We start from the raw sequence: 15,401 nt of genomic DNA on the forward strand, positions 1-15,401 counted from the left end.
TGCCCTCAAGTGGTCATACTGTGAAAGTACGCTCGCCTATTTTAAATAGAATGTGTAGTCTGCTGATCTTTTGTACGAATAACATCATGATTGACAAATGGGACAAATTATTATAAATAGTCTATTAGTTGAGTCTATTAGCTTAAAGGCAGAAACAATAGCATAGTAAAACATCCACTGAAAACTTCTTTCTGAGACTGATGCATGTCCTCCTGCAATGTAAAATATTAAATGAAATAAGGAACATATAAGTATGTTAAGGTAATGAATATGTTTGTTTGTATGTCTGTATGTATGTTATATAAGTTTATGAAACTTAAGGAACATACACAAGTTCAGCTCTGTGATTTCACATTTCAAGGAGCAACTTTATGACTCCTAGGAGAAGTAGACAGAAAGAGACAGGGCATGTATGTAAATACGTATGCACATGCCACAATCTGAGGGACAATGAATTACCTACACACACACACACACAGATACACACACACACACACACACACACACACACACACAAACACACTTACGCACACTTATATTCGTATCTTGGTGCTTTGGCAACATTGTTCTTGAAACTTGCATTCCAGTTAAGCCTATTGAATTAAATTGAATTGAATTGTAGTATTCATAGCAGGGCCATTGAGTTTCATTATGTGGCAGAAATATGACATAAACAGTGATATTATTATTCTTAGAGGTGCACTACAACTATTAGAAATGGAAACTTTACAGTTGTAGTTACACATTGGGACCACTAGACGACAATAAACGTCAAATGTCTAAAGGCAAACACGGTATGCAAACCAGCGTTTAAAATCATGGTTTAAGCAAAGCCAGCGGTGTCAGGCATCTACAGAAATGACCCTTTCATTTCAATGTAGCAGGGTCGGTATATGGAAGCGGTGTTATACGATGGAAAGAAGGGGGCGCTCATGCAAAAAAGGTCAAGTTTAAACGCAGGCGAAGAAGAATCTGCCAGGCGCACTGTTTGCAGCTTCATCTTGTTGTGAATGATTTGTTTCTCTCTCGGTCAGCTGTAACCTGCTGCTTTATGCTCACTGAGGAGCACCGTCGCTGTCAGTCGTAGTGTTAGTGAAGGCCTGGTGGAGATGTTAAGTGTGGAGTCGCTGCAGGTGGCGGAGGAGGAGGTGGTTGAATCCAGCACCAATAAACTCACTGACATTTACACTTTTGTGGCTAAAGGATGTTTTCCTCAGGCAATGCATCCTCTAAGAAAGAAGAATCTCAAAAGATACGCCCGGAAATTCATCATTGACGGTAAGTGTTATAGTTAATAAACAAACAACAAGCTGATTTTCGTTCTTCTACCTACTGTTGCCATTACAACCTTCCATTACAAAACCTGCCGATTTAAAATCAGTTTCTTTTGTAAGTTGATGCCCTTCAGGACATAAAGTACCAACTTTAGCCTGTAGAAAATACAGCTGTATTCTTTATATAACCAGCAATGTAATTCAGGTACATTTCAACTTGTGAATGTGTCTCCTGGTACTTAGTAAGTTTAACTCTTGTTTCAGCCAAAGTGGATTATTCCCCCTAGTTTAAAAGTTTACATTTGTGTAAGGTAGTGTTTTGTATATCTACAGTGATGCTAAATTGAAGCACTGACCTAAACTGTTTTCAGCAGGTCCATATATATACTTTATCAGCTGTCTATCTTCCACCACAAGCAAGATAACTTTATATACTTGATTTTTTTTTAATGCAGTATGGTGTGATGTTCTCTTCTCATGCTAGAAGTATTCACTGAGAAGTTGCTCTTTTACATTCGTGTGTAGGGTGTTGTGGTCTCCTGTTTCAGTTAATTAAGAACCTGGTCCATGTGCAACACTGTCATTCATTGTCAAGTTTCTTACAACATGTCCCCATTCATTCATATTTGCATGGAAGAGGGCAAGCTGTACTATGTGGGACCCAAGAAAGAAGAGAAGAGGGAGGTGGTAATGGATGTCGAGAAGAAGAGGCAGATCTTTCTTGACTGTCACTTCAATGACATTGGGCATCATTTGGGCCAAAAGAAGACCGTCAACAGGATCCAGAGCAAGTACTACTGGCTGGGTATCATCAAGGATGTAGTGGACTGGGTACAGACAGTTTTATATTTTGAATATTCAGTTGACATCAATGAGACATAATGATAGAAATATTAAAGTCTAACTGATAACTGTTGGCTCTTTCAGATTAAAGTATGTGAGACCTGTCAGCACACAGAGAGGACCAAAAACCTGGCAAGGACTGTTCGGCCCATCAAAGTGGATGCACCCTGGGATATAGTTGGGATTGACATCATAGGTTTTTATTTAATTTAATTTCAACAAATTTTATCTATTTTTCCGCTTTATGGTTTGTTCCCTCCAGGTTGAGACTTGTTGTCTGTATTGTCTTCGCAGGGCCTTTCCCAGAGACCCAGCAAGGCAACACCAATGTTACAGTCCTCATTGACTACTATAGTAAATGGCCCGAAGCCTTTCCAGTGCAAAAGACAGATGCTCTCTCTATTGCTAGATGTATTTCCAAATGTGTATACAGGTAAAAACACACCACACAAGCTTGACCAACATGACCTATTCATATATTTTAATGTAAGCTGCCTGCACGTGTTAGTTGTTGTCCTCAGTGTGGCCAGTACTATGTCCCCTAGAAACAAATTCTTTGGTGTTTTTGACTGAATTGATGGTATTGTTGCCACTAAATAATAATTAAGATGCCACTATCGGTTGCTGGCATTTTAGTCTAATTCCATGCTTCTCAAACGAGGGTCAGGACCCCACAATGGGTCCAAAGTCAGATAAGTGGGGTCACAAGATGATTAAATGGATTAGAAAGAGAAAAAATATGTGTTTCTTAAAAGATTTTGTTGTTTTTTCACTTTCCTTTATCTATGCCTCTTTAGGCTTTTAAAAACCATTCAAATCAAATAATCTAAAAAGGAAAAATCACCCTTAAACTGCCAATAACTCTTTCCTAAACTTAGGCCTGAACTTCTGATGAGATATTTGTTAATTACACATATGTATTATAGTTTTTCTTCTCATTCTGTTTTCTTTTTAATCAGGTTTGGTGCCCCTAAAACAGTAGTGTGCACACAGAATAGTGACTTCTGCGACGAGGTGAGATGTGAGTCACAAAGTTGATCAAATAACAAAACAGTTCAGATTAGATTAGACCATTGTTGACCTGCTGTGGGTCAGTTTTGTGATTACTCATATGGATGTTTTCAAGGTGACCAAGCTGCTGTGTGATAGGTGGAGCATTGTGCTGAAGGTTTCGCCTCTGGATCAACCTCAGCTCAACCCACTGCACGACTGTACGAGTCCTTTACTGAAGGAAGCCGTCACGCAGATGGTAACGGAAAAGCAGGCTGAATGGGACGACTTTCTAGACCCCGTGCTGTTTCTGTTCAGAACATCCACAAACCCCACGACCAAGTTCACCCCTTACTCTCTCATGTTTAACAGGAAAGCTAATTTACCCAACGAGGTAAGACAGTAGTAATAAGCTGTTTCTATATTAACAGTGTGGTTTGCTTTCTTCTCACTAAATTTCCTTTCCTTACATCTAGACTACACTTAGCCTGCTGAATTGTGATGATCAAGGGCAGGATATGTATTCCACAAAGGAGGAGGCCTCTTCATATGTGACCATAATGCAGGAGCAGCAGAACTCTGTTAAACAGCTGGTAATGCATATTATTTTACCTCCCACAATGAAAATGGATACTGCTAGTGAAGATCATACCCTTTTTTTATCAGATTGTCACACTGCTGAGTAGGTTTTTACAAAATTTGAGGATATTCTTGACCTGTGTTAATTTCTTTCTTAAAGGGATTTACAGTATATAGATAAATATAAAGCTACAGCCGGCAGGCTCTTAACTTAGTATTACCTCAGAAGTTGGAAGTCAGAGCTGGGAATGACATCACACACGAGTTTGAAGCATTGCAATTCAAGAAGTCAGAAAAGCAGTTCTGGCCAGATTAGACATTGATAGCAATACCAGCTGATGAGCAACACGTCCACAGATAGAAGTTGGACAGCGCTGTGTGTGAGACTCATTTAATGAGACACAAATAAGAAAGAAGTGCTAACAAATAGGATATTAATACAACTTTCACACTGTTGATGTATGGGGTTACTATCTTGGATTTTGAAGCAGGGGCTGGTGAGTTTCTTCAGACCTTGATGTCACCTTGAAGTTGCCAGGCAACCAGTGGATACTCCTAGAAGTCACAGTCAAGAAATAGTCCTGCACACAATCTCCCATACAAGCACAACCTGACATTTTTTAGCCTCTGGTTGTTGTATAGATTAATGGAGATAGAAGATGTTCATTAGGCAGACTGTTTTTAACCTTTTGACAGCTGTAGCTATTTCCTGCTTTTCCAGTCTTAATACTAAGCTGGCCTTTAAGCTGTGAGACTTGTATCAATCCTCTCATCTAACTCTCAGCAAGAAAGCGAATAAGCATGTTTCCCAAAAAATATTGAACTATTCCTTTAAATTTTTTTCCTTTTTGTCACACTTATTAGAGCAGGATGAGGTCATCAATAGTGATGCACAATTTTCCAGGACAGTCAAATACCAGTTTCATGCTGTAATTTAAAGCTGCAGTTTTGTTGGCAGGAAAACCAAATCAATCAATGGTTAGTTAAGATTGATAAGTAAAACTTTACTAAGCCTCACTTTAAAACTTTGTGGTCATTGCTGATCGATCATGAGTGGCCGCATCATTTGAGAAATGACCTAATATGGAGTGCTATAAGTAACATTTGGCTCAAGGGACATCTACTTCATTTATTTTGTGTCCTCCACACATGGTACTTACTTGTGAGACATGATGTCATTAGTGCGATGTTTGTATTTATCTCCATTCTTGTGAACACAGTGCCACAGGGAATCTTTAATCAGTGAGTTCACATCATTAATACATGTGTCTTGTGAGAGTTCACAGAAATATTCACAACTCATTAACATGTATGACATATGGTAATTATGGGCGTGAAATTATTCAGCTCAGAGGCCTTGGATTTGTTTTGTTCTGCTGTTCTTCTTATATTTTGTCTCTGAATGTGTGTCCCCCATTTCCAGGTGCTAGCCAATATGAATGCAGCCTACAAACAAGAGAAGAAGAAGAACGCCAAACGCAGGGCACACAGCATGCCCTCCATGACCTTTAACATTGCAGATCCCCTGTTTACAGCAGGAGACTCCCCCTCCCCGAAAAAACTGAAAGAGAGTTTATATTTGTCTTTCCCCGTTGAGACGGTGCTGGCCACCGAACAAAGCGGCTCAGAAGACATAAAAACTGAGTTAGAGTATCACTTGGCCGAGTCTGACGTCCACTGAGGATTTAGGACGGTCTGAAATGAATTTAGCAGGCATGTCAGAGGAGCATCACCACATGTCGTCATGAGCTGCCTGAGGTGTTGGACAAGAGACAGAAATCCAGATGTTGGTGAAATGAGTGTGAGTCAGATGAACACACTGCAGGCCGGTCATCCAGAAATGGGATGTTTCACTCGTAGATGAATCTCATGCTTAGAATCCTCTGACCAAAGAGACTGCAGTAAATATTGACCCAGATGAATTGTTGTGCTTTTTTGCCCCCATTTAAAAGCATTGTTTCCCATGAAAATGATGTTAGATTATCTGTCTATACTTTCTCATACAATAGTTTGAATCTACAGTCCTTCAAAATAAAGGTGTTCATTTGTGTAGCCTTGGTACATACTGTAGTCACTACACGCTGCTTCAGTTGTTAGTCTCTTTTAATTAATAACATAGTATACCCTAGTACATAATTTAATATTTATAACATCAGTCTCCTTGTCACCACTGTAACATCTAGAAACAACAACAGACTAAATGAGCTAAACTAAAATATTTGCAATAATGGACTGCAGTCACAACTTCACTTGATATATTCACTTAGAGATATAAAATGTACAAGATTTTAATTTTACATCTGTAAGCATTGAAGCTGCATTTATTTTTCTTTTGGCCACTTGGGGGCAGCAGAGTGAGTTGTAAACAAACACCTGACATTACTTAAAGCTGTTGTATATTAACTTATCCTGTAGGCACAGACATAATTATTAATTTGGAGTCAAGGTTCTGCTGATCTATCCAATATTTACTCTGCTCTGTTCACCAGTGAGATGTAAGTTTAATGCTGGGCAGGTTTGTGACTATAGTAATTGACACATAGGGTGGATTAGGGTAATGTGGGACATTGACTAATGTGGGACAACTAAACTCCAATGCATTTATCGCATTCATATTGTTTTCTATTCAATTATTTTAAAGCTAAGTAGTATATGCCTACTGTGTAAGTACTGTGTTTTTTAACCTAAAAATTGTAAGCCTACTAAATTAAATGACCAAATATGAGTATGCACACTTCAGAGTGTTTTGGCAGATTAGGCTGCTTTGTATAAATCAAAGTATTTCTAAACCAGTGTCCCCGGTTACAAAATCTCCAAAATCCAAGAATCTAAATATTCTTGGATTTTGGGCTGTTGTTCGGATAAAAGGCTCTTACAAATTATAATGGGCATTTGTCAAGACTTTCTGACGTTAAATAGACAAAACAATTCATCAATAATCAAGAATATAAATATTAAATTAGTCAAAAATGAAAATATTAGTTACTGCATGGTTTTCATCGAAAAAGGCTATTACTTGTAATTGTCTTCTGATTTAACAAGGACCCATCTTTCATAATGCTATTAGGTGTTGATATCATGTATTGGATTCATATGTAAAGAAGGTAAATAAATCCACCCTAGTTATTGACCTCTGAACACTTTAGAGTATTTGCTGGGAGGGGCTTCACACACTCCACTTCCGCAACAGCAGTAGTGCGTCAGCCAGAGAGAGTAAAAATGAGAAGAGGTATTATTCTGCTTTATTCAACGCGCATTAGAACTGCCACACTGCCACATTAATGGTTTTTTAAAAAGCACGGTTGGCAGTTTGAATGTAGTCACGACTTTAAACGAGCCACAAGTCGGTTTTTCAACTAAATCAACCAGGCAAATATCGCTGTATTAATTGATGCATATAGCCTACAGCTTTACATCATTTTAGGTGACTGCTCAGCTGCCCTAGTAAAAGGCCTTTTTTTATAAAACAACACTCAAATTATTAGACAAAAAGCCTACAAGGTATCACCACCGTCTTGATATTTTTTTGCCTACCTTGCAAATGATTGCTTAATATACAAAATTACCTAGAATTGTGGCTCCTATACCCATTAATAGTGTTTGCTTCAATGTGCTCAGATAACGTTAGATAACAACAAGAGCATTTACCAGAGGCAACAGTTATAATCACAATGATAATAATAAACTATATTTCTCTATCTATCTATTTTCTATAGAAAAGAAGACCTAACAAGCCAGATAAAAGTAAGTCAAAGAGGACAATGCTCTACCTTCATGTGACCATTAACCACAATCAATGTCGTATCTAGCTAACTCTGGCACCGTCCATTGTCCTTGTTAAATAAAACAAAATAAACGGAGTGGAAGTAAAAGAGAGTGAGTGCTCTCAGACCTGATGGGCCATGCACACGTCTGTTGTTGTGGTTATTAAAATACCTACCGAGTGTCCATCCTGTCAAACATAGACGACCTTTGATACCGGGCTCCACCTGACGCTACTGAGCGTTCACTAATCCAAGTTTCCTCGCTTGTTTGAGGAGGTCGCTGCCTCTGAAGATGCGCTGTTTCCAGGCTGCTGCGCGTCTCCTATGAACAGAGGGGAAGCTGCAGGAAGTTTTTTGACATGTCACCGGACAAATGGACATAAAGGGATTAAATGATATGACGCAACACAGCTCCCTGCATGCTGAAAGCTAGCTCTGCTACCTCAAACCTGCTCATACTGTGACTGAACATTACTGACAGTGTGGTGGTTGTTGCATCAGGCTAGTTACACCTGATATCTCTACCTTTTAGACACAGGCCGCAGGAGACCGGAAGTAGTTTATTCAAAATAAAAGTAAGTTAAAAAAAATTGGAGTGATGAAAAAAGATTGTCTGGAACCACTACGGATCAGTTTTTGATGATCTACATACACTAATACGTCTTATTTTGAAAAGCTGGTTATTATTATTTGGGATAGTTTACACTGGTTCCCTACTCCATACTCATCAGTATGGGTATCAAAGCATATGTGAGCTGCACTGTGTTGTATGTCCTCTTAGATGTTGTTGTCACTACTGTCCTGTACGCACATGGATCACATTTTAACATATTCACAAAGGATGCTCTGGACTTCAGCATTCTCCATTCGTCACTGGACCTCTGGGGGACTGTGCTGCTCCGGGGCTCCCTGCTCCTTGGTGCTTCCATCGGGGTGTCATGGAACAGAGAGGATGGCCCACCCAGGGTCACTAAACTTGCCACCCTGATTGTTCTAATCTGCATGATAGTCTTCACATACACTCTGGCCAAACTGCTGATGCTGAGTGAACTGGGGCCTCTGTCCCAGCAGCCGTGGCTCCTGAGCTTGATCTGCTGGACTTGTGTCTCCTCTGTGGCTGTCACAGTGTTCTGGAACTTGCTCGGGAAGGAGTCCAACTCGGTGAGCAGTCAGAACAGCAGCAATGGCAGCAGAAACAGCGAGCAAGGAGCTCCTGAGGACACCGAGAAGCTGGTGGAGACAGCTAATGAGGAGGAGAAGGGGGTGGGAGGTGAGAGGAAGAAGAAGAAAGAGGAGGGACAGCAGGAGAAGGAGAGTAGCTCAGGAGCTACGCTTGGACGTCTGCTGTACTATTGTAGAAAAGATGGTGGACTTCTCTCTGTCGCTATCCTCTTCCTCATCATCTCTGCTGTGTGTGAGTGTCCTTCATGTGGTGATAAAGACCATGTAGCTCCTGATCATTGTCGTTACTACAACAACCTTATTTTGAAAAGAAAATGAATCTCATCATCCACAAGTTTTTATCACAACATATCCTGATCATGATATTCATAATAACTCATTACACACATCAGTTTCTCCAAGAGTTGCTCCCTTGTGCCAAAGCTGCTCAAACAGCCCTAACATTATACCTCTGTTTCTCTTTGTACTTCAGGTGAAGCCTTCATACCTTACTACTACGGGCAGGCCATAGATGGTATTGTGGTTCACCAGAGTATGCAGTACTTTGCTAAACCTGTGATCACACTGTTATTGCTGGCTTTAGTCAGGTGAGTATCTACAGGTGGTCCTCTGATGGTGGATGAGGGCGGAGGAGCATTTCATCATTGTGATCCAGTATTTTCAAAATAAAACTGACTGACCGAAGAGAGACACTATAATTGGAGATCAGCATACATTGTATCACTGTTGCAGACTGTGACTTTAATGTTCTTTTTCTTCTTCTTCTTATTATTATTATTATTGTTGGGAGAGAGATTAGAAAAGAGGAGGGTGATGGCATTAAATGAAGATGAAGTTTAGTATTGCATTTTATGTGTACAACAAAATCCACTAATTATTAATAAATAAACATATTATGTAAGCCTTAGATAATTGCAGTAAATATTTGCTAACTTGAACACTTCCAAATGTTACAATAATGATGACATAATCAGATATGACAAAGACTTGAAGCCAGAACATCAACAACCTTTTCCCTGTCCTCAGCTCAATAGCAATGGGAGTACGTGGAGGAGTCTTCACGCTAACGTTTGCAAGGCTAAATGTACGGCTAAGGAATAACCTCTTCAGAAATCTGATGAGGCAGGAAATAGCCTTTTTCGATGAAAACCATACCGGTAAGTAAGTAAATTTTTGACTAATTTGACATTTATACTCTTGATTATTGATGAATTGTTTTGTCTATGTAACGTCAGAAAGTCTTGAAAAATACCCATTATAATTTAAAAGCCTTTTATCCAATCAACAGCCCAAAATCCAAGAATATTTAGATTCTTGCATTCGAGAAGCTGAACCTAATGTTTGCATTTTCCCTTTAAATAAGGACTAGCACAATTATTAGACTATCAAAAGCTTCACTTTCTGTCATTCAACAAATCAATTAACCTACTAATCGATGCAGCTCTACGGGTTAAGATAGGAGCGCGTTCTATCAATCCATCCCTCAATCTTCATCATCACTGAGTCCTCCTATATATATCGCCCTGTAGGTGACATTATCTCACGTCTGTCGGCGGACACCACCCAAGTGAGTGACCTCATCTCCCAGAACGTCAACATCTTCCTGAGGAGCACCATCAAGGGCGTGGGCTTCTTCATCTTCATGTTCGGGATGTGCTGGAAGCTAACGTTGGTGACCATCATGGGATTCCCTTTCATCGCCCTCATCTCTAAACTTTACGGCGAGTACTACAAGGTAAAGCAGTGTTATCTATGTGCTTTTTTTTCCATTTTTAAAATCATGTAGATAAAACGAAACTACCTTCTTTAAATGATCTCCAGAAACTGACCAAGGAGGTGCAAACAACCCTTGCGGAAGCCAATAAAGTTGCGGAAGAAACCATTTCGGCCATGAGGACGGTGCGAAGCTTTGCCAACGAGAACGGGGAGGCTGAGTCCTACTACGCCAAGCTCTTAGTCATGTTCCAGCTCAACAAAAAACAAGCCCTGGCCTATGCTTGCTACATGTGGTCCAGTTGTGTAGGTATCAGCAGTTGCCTCTTTTAAAGTTGAAGTATGTAACTCTGACACCAAGTGTTTAGAAATGGTACTGCGGCTCCACGTTCAAAACACTGGAGAGAGATGTTACTCCTCGCCCCCTCCCTGCCAGAGTCTACTTCACGCGGGTTGCCAGTTGTTGGACGTGATCCTGCATATCCTCCTCCGTATCAGCGGGTGCAGCTGAGTGCTGTATGACGCTGTAACCGTCTCCATGTTTCAAAGGCATCTCCTATACATCCCCTTGTTTTGTTTCTCAGATTGTCACAACGTATTTGAGTCATAATGAGGTTTTTTTGGTTTTGTAACATCAGACATTATTTGCAATGTTCCTAGCTGCAGCTCAGTGGCAACTGGCAACCTGGTTGCTGAAACACTACTGACTTGGTGATTGGTAGCTAGGTGGTGGGTGGAGCATCAGGCCAAAACACAGAATGACAACATAAACATGACTTGAGGGCTGCAACTGAGCTTTTCAAATGTGAATATTCTGGCTGGACTACTACTGTCAGGGATATCAGTGTTTGAAATGAACATGATTCCTTAATGTCTGGTTACATTTTAGGGCCATTTTATGATTATTTGGAATATATATTTGTTACATACAGCTACTTTAAATTAAGAGCTTACTCATTGTTTATGTACATCAATAAGATCTGCGTGTGTTCTCCAGATCTCGGAGCTCGCTCTAGAGGTGTCGATCCTCTACTACGGCGGTTACCTCGTCATTAGTGGTCAGATGAGTAGCGGTTCCTTGATATCTTTTTTCATATACATGCTGGAGCTGGGAGAATGTCTGGAGGTATGTCATCTGTTTGGTCTGTTCATCTATTTTGTGTATTCGAGAACATTTACAAGACACCGTTATTCTAACTTCTCGTGTGATCCATTGTACAGAGCATTGCGTCAGTGTACACAGGCCTCATGCAGGGAGTGGGAGCAGCTGAGAAGGTTTTTGAGTACCTGGACAGGAAACCCAAACATCCAGCTGATGGTGAAGAGGCTCCAGAGGCATGTAACGGTGTGGTGGAATTTAAAGACGTTACATTTGCCTACCCTACACGCCCTGAGACTGATATTCTCAAGGTATGTCCAAAGGCTCTCTGGCAGCAACACTGTGTCGATAGACCTTGTAGCGCTTTTCAGTGCTGAAATATGGAGGCAGTGCAGGCCTTTTATTCTGAAAATCTGTGCTACTTAATAGATTTTTGCACCGTTTCAGGAATACTTTTCTTCAGGAAGACAGGCAGCAATACAGTTTTGTAATTTTATTTGTATTTTGTGTTACTTGAACTAGGCCTGTCACAATAATTACCGACATATCGTACAATAACGTTATTATCAACATTGTCATGTCTATATATCGGCCTGTTATTTGATACATGGACATGACCTTGATCGTTTTTTGACCTCAGTATTACCAAACTATTTTCATCATTATATCAATAGTATAAAATGATCTTCAAATGACAATAATATCGTTTATCGCGATTATTTCTTAGACAATATATCGTCCAACAAAACCGATATCGTGACAGGGCTAACTTGAACTGGATAATGGCCATATTTGATTGTAACTATAAAAAATAGGTTGCAACTAAACAATCAATTTTTGCTGCTCTAAAACAAATGATTAAATATCTCCTTTTAGTAACATCAGTCCAAAACTATTATCTCAGCTTCAAAATATTTGAACTTTTTATAGTGGGAGAGTGTGTCTTGCATTTTAAACTTAAGGACAATCATTTTCTAACTTTCACATATTGTAACTATGATACATGTTGGCGTGCTGCAGGGAGTGTCATTCACTCTACAGCCTGGAGAAGTGACAGCACTGGTGGGACCTTCAGGCAGTGGAAAGAGCTCCTGTGTGAGTCTATTGGAGAACTTCTACCTTCCTCAGCAAGGCCAAGTGCTGCTGGATGGAAAGCCTGTTCACACCTTCCAGCATGACTACCTCCACTCTAAGGTCAGCCTATGTCTGTATGATACAACAGAGTTCACAGACATGTTTATCTTTGGTGACTATTGCCTTACTAGCAGATAAAGGAATATGACATGCATCTGACATTGACCTTTAGACCAGACAGATTACCCTACCTGCTAGCACTTTTATTGTTTTAAAGATGTTTCCTTTGCATGTAAAGCAATATCTCACTCTTTTTTTTGCAGGTGTCTCTGGTGGGTCAGGAACCTGTGCTGTTTGCAAGGACAATCGAGGAGAACATCACATATGGCCTGACTGATATACCCACAGAGTCAGTGCAGCACGCCGCCACCAAGGCTAACGCTCACGACTTCATCGCTGCTCTCCCTAAAGGCTATGAGACAAGTAATTATCATACATTAATTATTTATTTCTTATATGCTTTGAAATGTCTTTTATTTGTGTTTTAATGTACTTTATTTTTAAATTACAGTACTAGAATTTAGTTTATCTATTTTATCACAAAATCTATTATTAGTATTATTAGCCATTGATGTATTAGGAATGAAAACTGTAGGTAAACTAAAACACCCAGTCAAGAGACAGTTGACGATATTACTGTTCAGAAAGCTTTGAGTCATGTTTTCTTACATTTTATAGACAAAACAAGTCATCAATGAATCGAGAAAGTAATAGATAAAAAAAATCATAGTTAGATGGCAGTCCTAATTGCATTATTTTAAAAAGTAGAGTATCAGTATAGGATATATAGGACGCAAGATGACAATTGTAATCTAAAATTCAGTGTGAGCACTGCTTATTATAGTGTGCACTAAGAGGCCTTTTATTTCAGTCCAAAGCATGATGGGTAGGGCATTAGGGGCTCATCATATAACCACAATGTCCCTGATTCCAGTCCTGCTAAGAAAATGCATCAAAGTGTCATGCATTTGAATTGTTGTGCCTCATTGTTCCCCAGGTGTAGGAGAGAAGGGCACCCAGCTGTCAGGGGGGCAGAAACAAAGGGTGGCCATCGCCAGAGCTCTCATCCGCAACCCCCGCATTCTCATCCTGGACGAGGCCACCAGCGCCCTTGATGCAGAGAGCGAACACATCGTAAGTGCCTCGTGAAATCTACATCTGTGAATCCCGAGATATGGTGATGCTGATGTATCTGAGCCATCATTGTGTTCAACTCTCAGGTTCAGCAGGCTCTGAACACCATCATACGGGAGCACACGGTGTTGGTGATCGCTCATCGGCTGAGCACGGTGGAGAAGGCGGACAACATCATCGTGATCGACAGGGGCCGTGTGGCCGAACAAGGGTCCCACAGTCAGCTGATGGCCACCGGAGGGCTCTACCACAAACTGGTGCAGAGGCAGGTCCTGGGCATCGAGACGGGGGCGGAGGTCCTCAACCCATCCGAAAACCTCAGTTGGAAGTCCGACGGAGGACGGCGGCGGAGCAGAAAGAGCAGCAGCAGCAGCGCCAGCGAATCAGAGTTCAACGCTCGCTACTGAGAAATGAAGCAGAGTGTGCGGAGATGTGATTGGATTGCTGGATGCTTTTAAGGGTTTATAGCATTATTTTTTTCATTCAAATCATATATAGTAGATATTTTATGCAGATATCCAAAGAATGACTGGTGTAAAGTAGAGAAGGCTCTCAAACAGAATTGAGAGCACAGAACATTAAAAAGACACCACTGAATCAAGGATTATAGTAAATAACATTAAATAATGAACTCAACCAGATTATCATTATTAAATTATGAATATAGTCAAATGTATCAAAGCATATCAAAAGTGTGAGGGTAAGGGGTTATATATCCAGTAAGTAAAACTTGAATGAAGGGCCAGTGTAATCTATGAACACTCACTGACATATTAGCTTTAAGAAGAAGCTAAATGTTGCCTATGGTGTACTGTATAAGTGGTTTGTGTATTTATTTATTTTTTTACACTCCACACAGATCCGTTCTTATTTTCATGAAATTTGCCTCAGGACGTCATTTTTGCTTTCATATTTATTTCACTGTAGCAGGTGTGGAGATGCTTTATGATGTTTCTTTTTCAAGGCTGTTCTATTATATTATGTGTAATAATTCAACATAGAAGTGGTGTTTATTACAGTGGATGGACAGGTGCCTTTGTGTGTGGAACTGAATGCACTAATAGACATCATCTGTGATTGTCTACAATTAGGATCATACTGCAGTTCTGTAAAGCACTATGAATGAAATAGGAGCAACACTGTAAAAATGTACTGCATGCAGTCCTTTATGGATACTAACATGCTGGATTAATGCCATATGCTGCGTTTACTGTCTTCTGGTTATTCAGATTTCAGCTGATGAAAACATGGACACTGGTGACTGGTTGTAAGTAATGAGCCTGTATGGTGGGTTTATTCTATAGTATTAGAATATGGCAACTTGCTTTTTAATTTATCATGTAATTTGATTATAATTAGGCTTTAATTATGTTAATACTTAAAGCAAAGCTGGTCACACCACGCTCAGGTCAGGCTCCCTTCCCCATCTCACTACCAACATCTGCTGTTGCTGTCATTGCATAGTGCAAATATAGTTTATTTTTTCAAATCAGACGGCATGTGAGATGGATTCAATTACACTTAAATCAATCAGTCCTCAATTTTTGTGTATTGTCTATTTAACGAACCAAAGCATCCCTCAACAAGACAGATGGAACATTACAAATATTGTGCAGGGGTGAGACTTTATTTTCACAGTTAAATTATTTGTTGACTCTCAAAATATTTTCTTACTGACTTTAAAATGAA

General features: G+C 39.9%; 2 protein-coding genes across 2 annotated transcripts; both read left to right on the forward strand.

The window, feature by feature from the left end:
* The first annotated feature begins 988 nt into the window (after positions 1-988).
* Positions 989-5,875, forward strand: zgc:113436 (uncharacterized protein LOC503528 homolog). Its single transcript, XM_053326231.1, has 8 exons — positions 989-1,278; positions 1,912-2,105; positions 2,202-2,313; positions 2,412-2,550; positions 3,077-3,131; positions 3,244-3,501; positions 3,584-3,700; positions 5,110-5,875. The coding sequence occupies exons 1-8, from the start codon at positions 1,110-1,112 to the stop codon at positions 5,365-5,367; spliced, it is 1,302 nt and encodes a 433-aa protein (XP_053182206.1). The 5' UTR covers positions 989-1,109; the 3' UTR covers positions 5,368-5,875.
* Positions 5,876-8,113: 2,238 nt separating this feature from the next.
* Positions 8,114-14,171, forward strand: abcb9 (ATP-binding cassette, sub-family B (MDR/TAP), member 9). The gene is made up of 11 exons (XM_053326248.1): positions 8,114-8,864; positions 9,105-9,219; positions 9,659-9,789; positions 10,162-10,367; positions 10,454-10,651; positions 11,343-11,471; positions 11,567-11,755; positions 12,465-12,638; positions 12,842-13,001; positions 13,576-13,712; positions 13,799-14,171. The coding sequence occupies exons 1-11, from the start codon at positions 8,183-8,185 to the stop codon at positions 14,117-14,119; spliced, it is 2,442 nt and encodes an 813-aa protein (XP_053182223.1). The 5' UTR covers positions 8,114-8,182; the 3' UTR covers positions 14,120-14,171.
* Positions 14,172-15,401: the final 1,230 nt, after the last annotated feature.

The sequence above is a fragment of the Scomber japonicus genome, chromosome 9 (assembly GCF_027409825.1).
Source record: "Scomber japonicus isolate fScoJap1 chromosome 9, fScoJap1.pri, whole genome shotgun sequence".
Taxonomy (NCBI): Eukaryota; Metazoa; Chordata; class Actinopteri; order Scombriformes; family Scombridae; genus Scomber; species Scomber japonicus.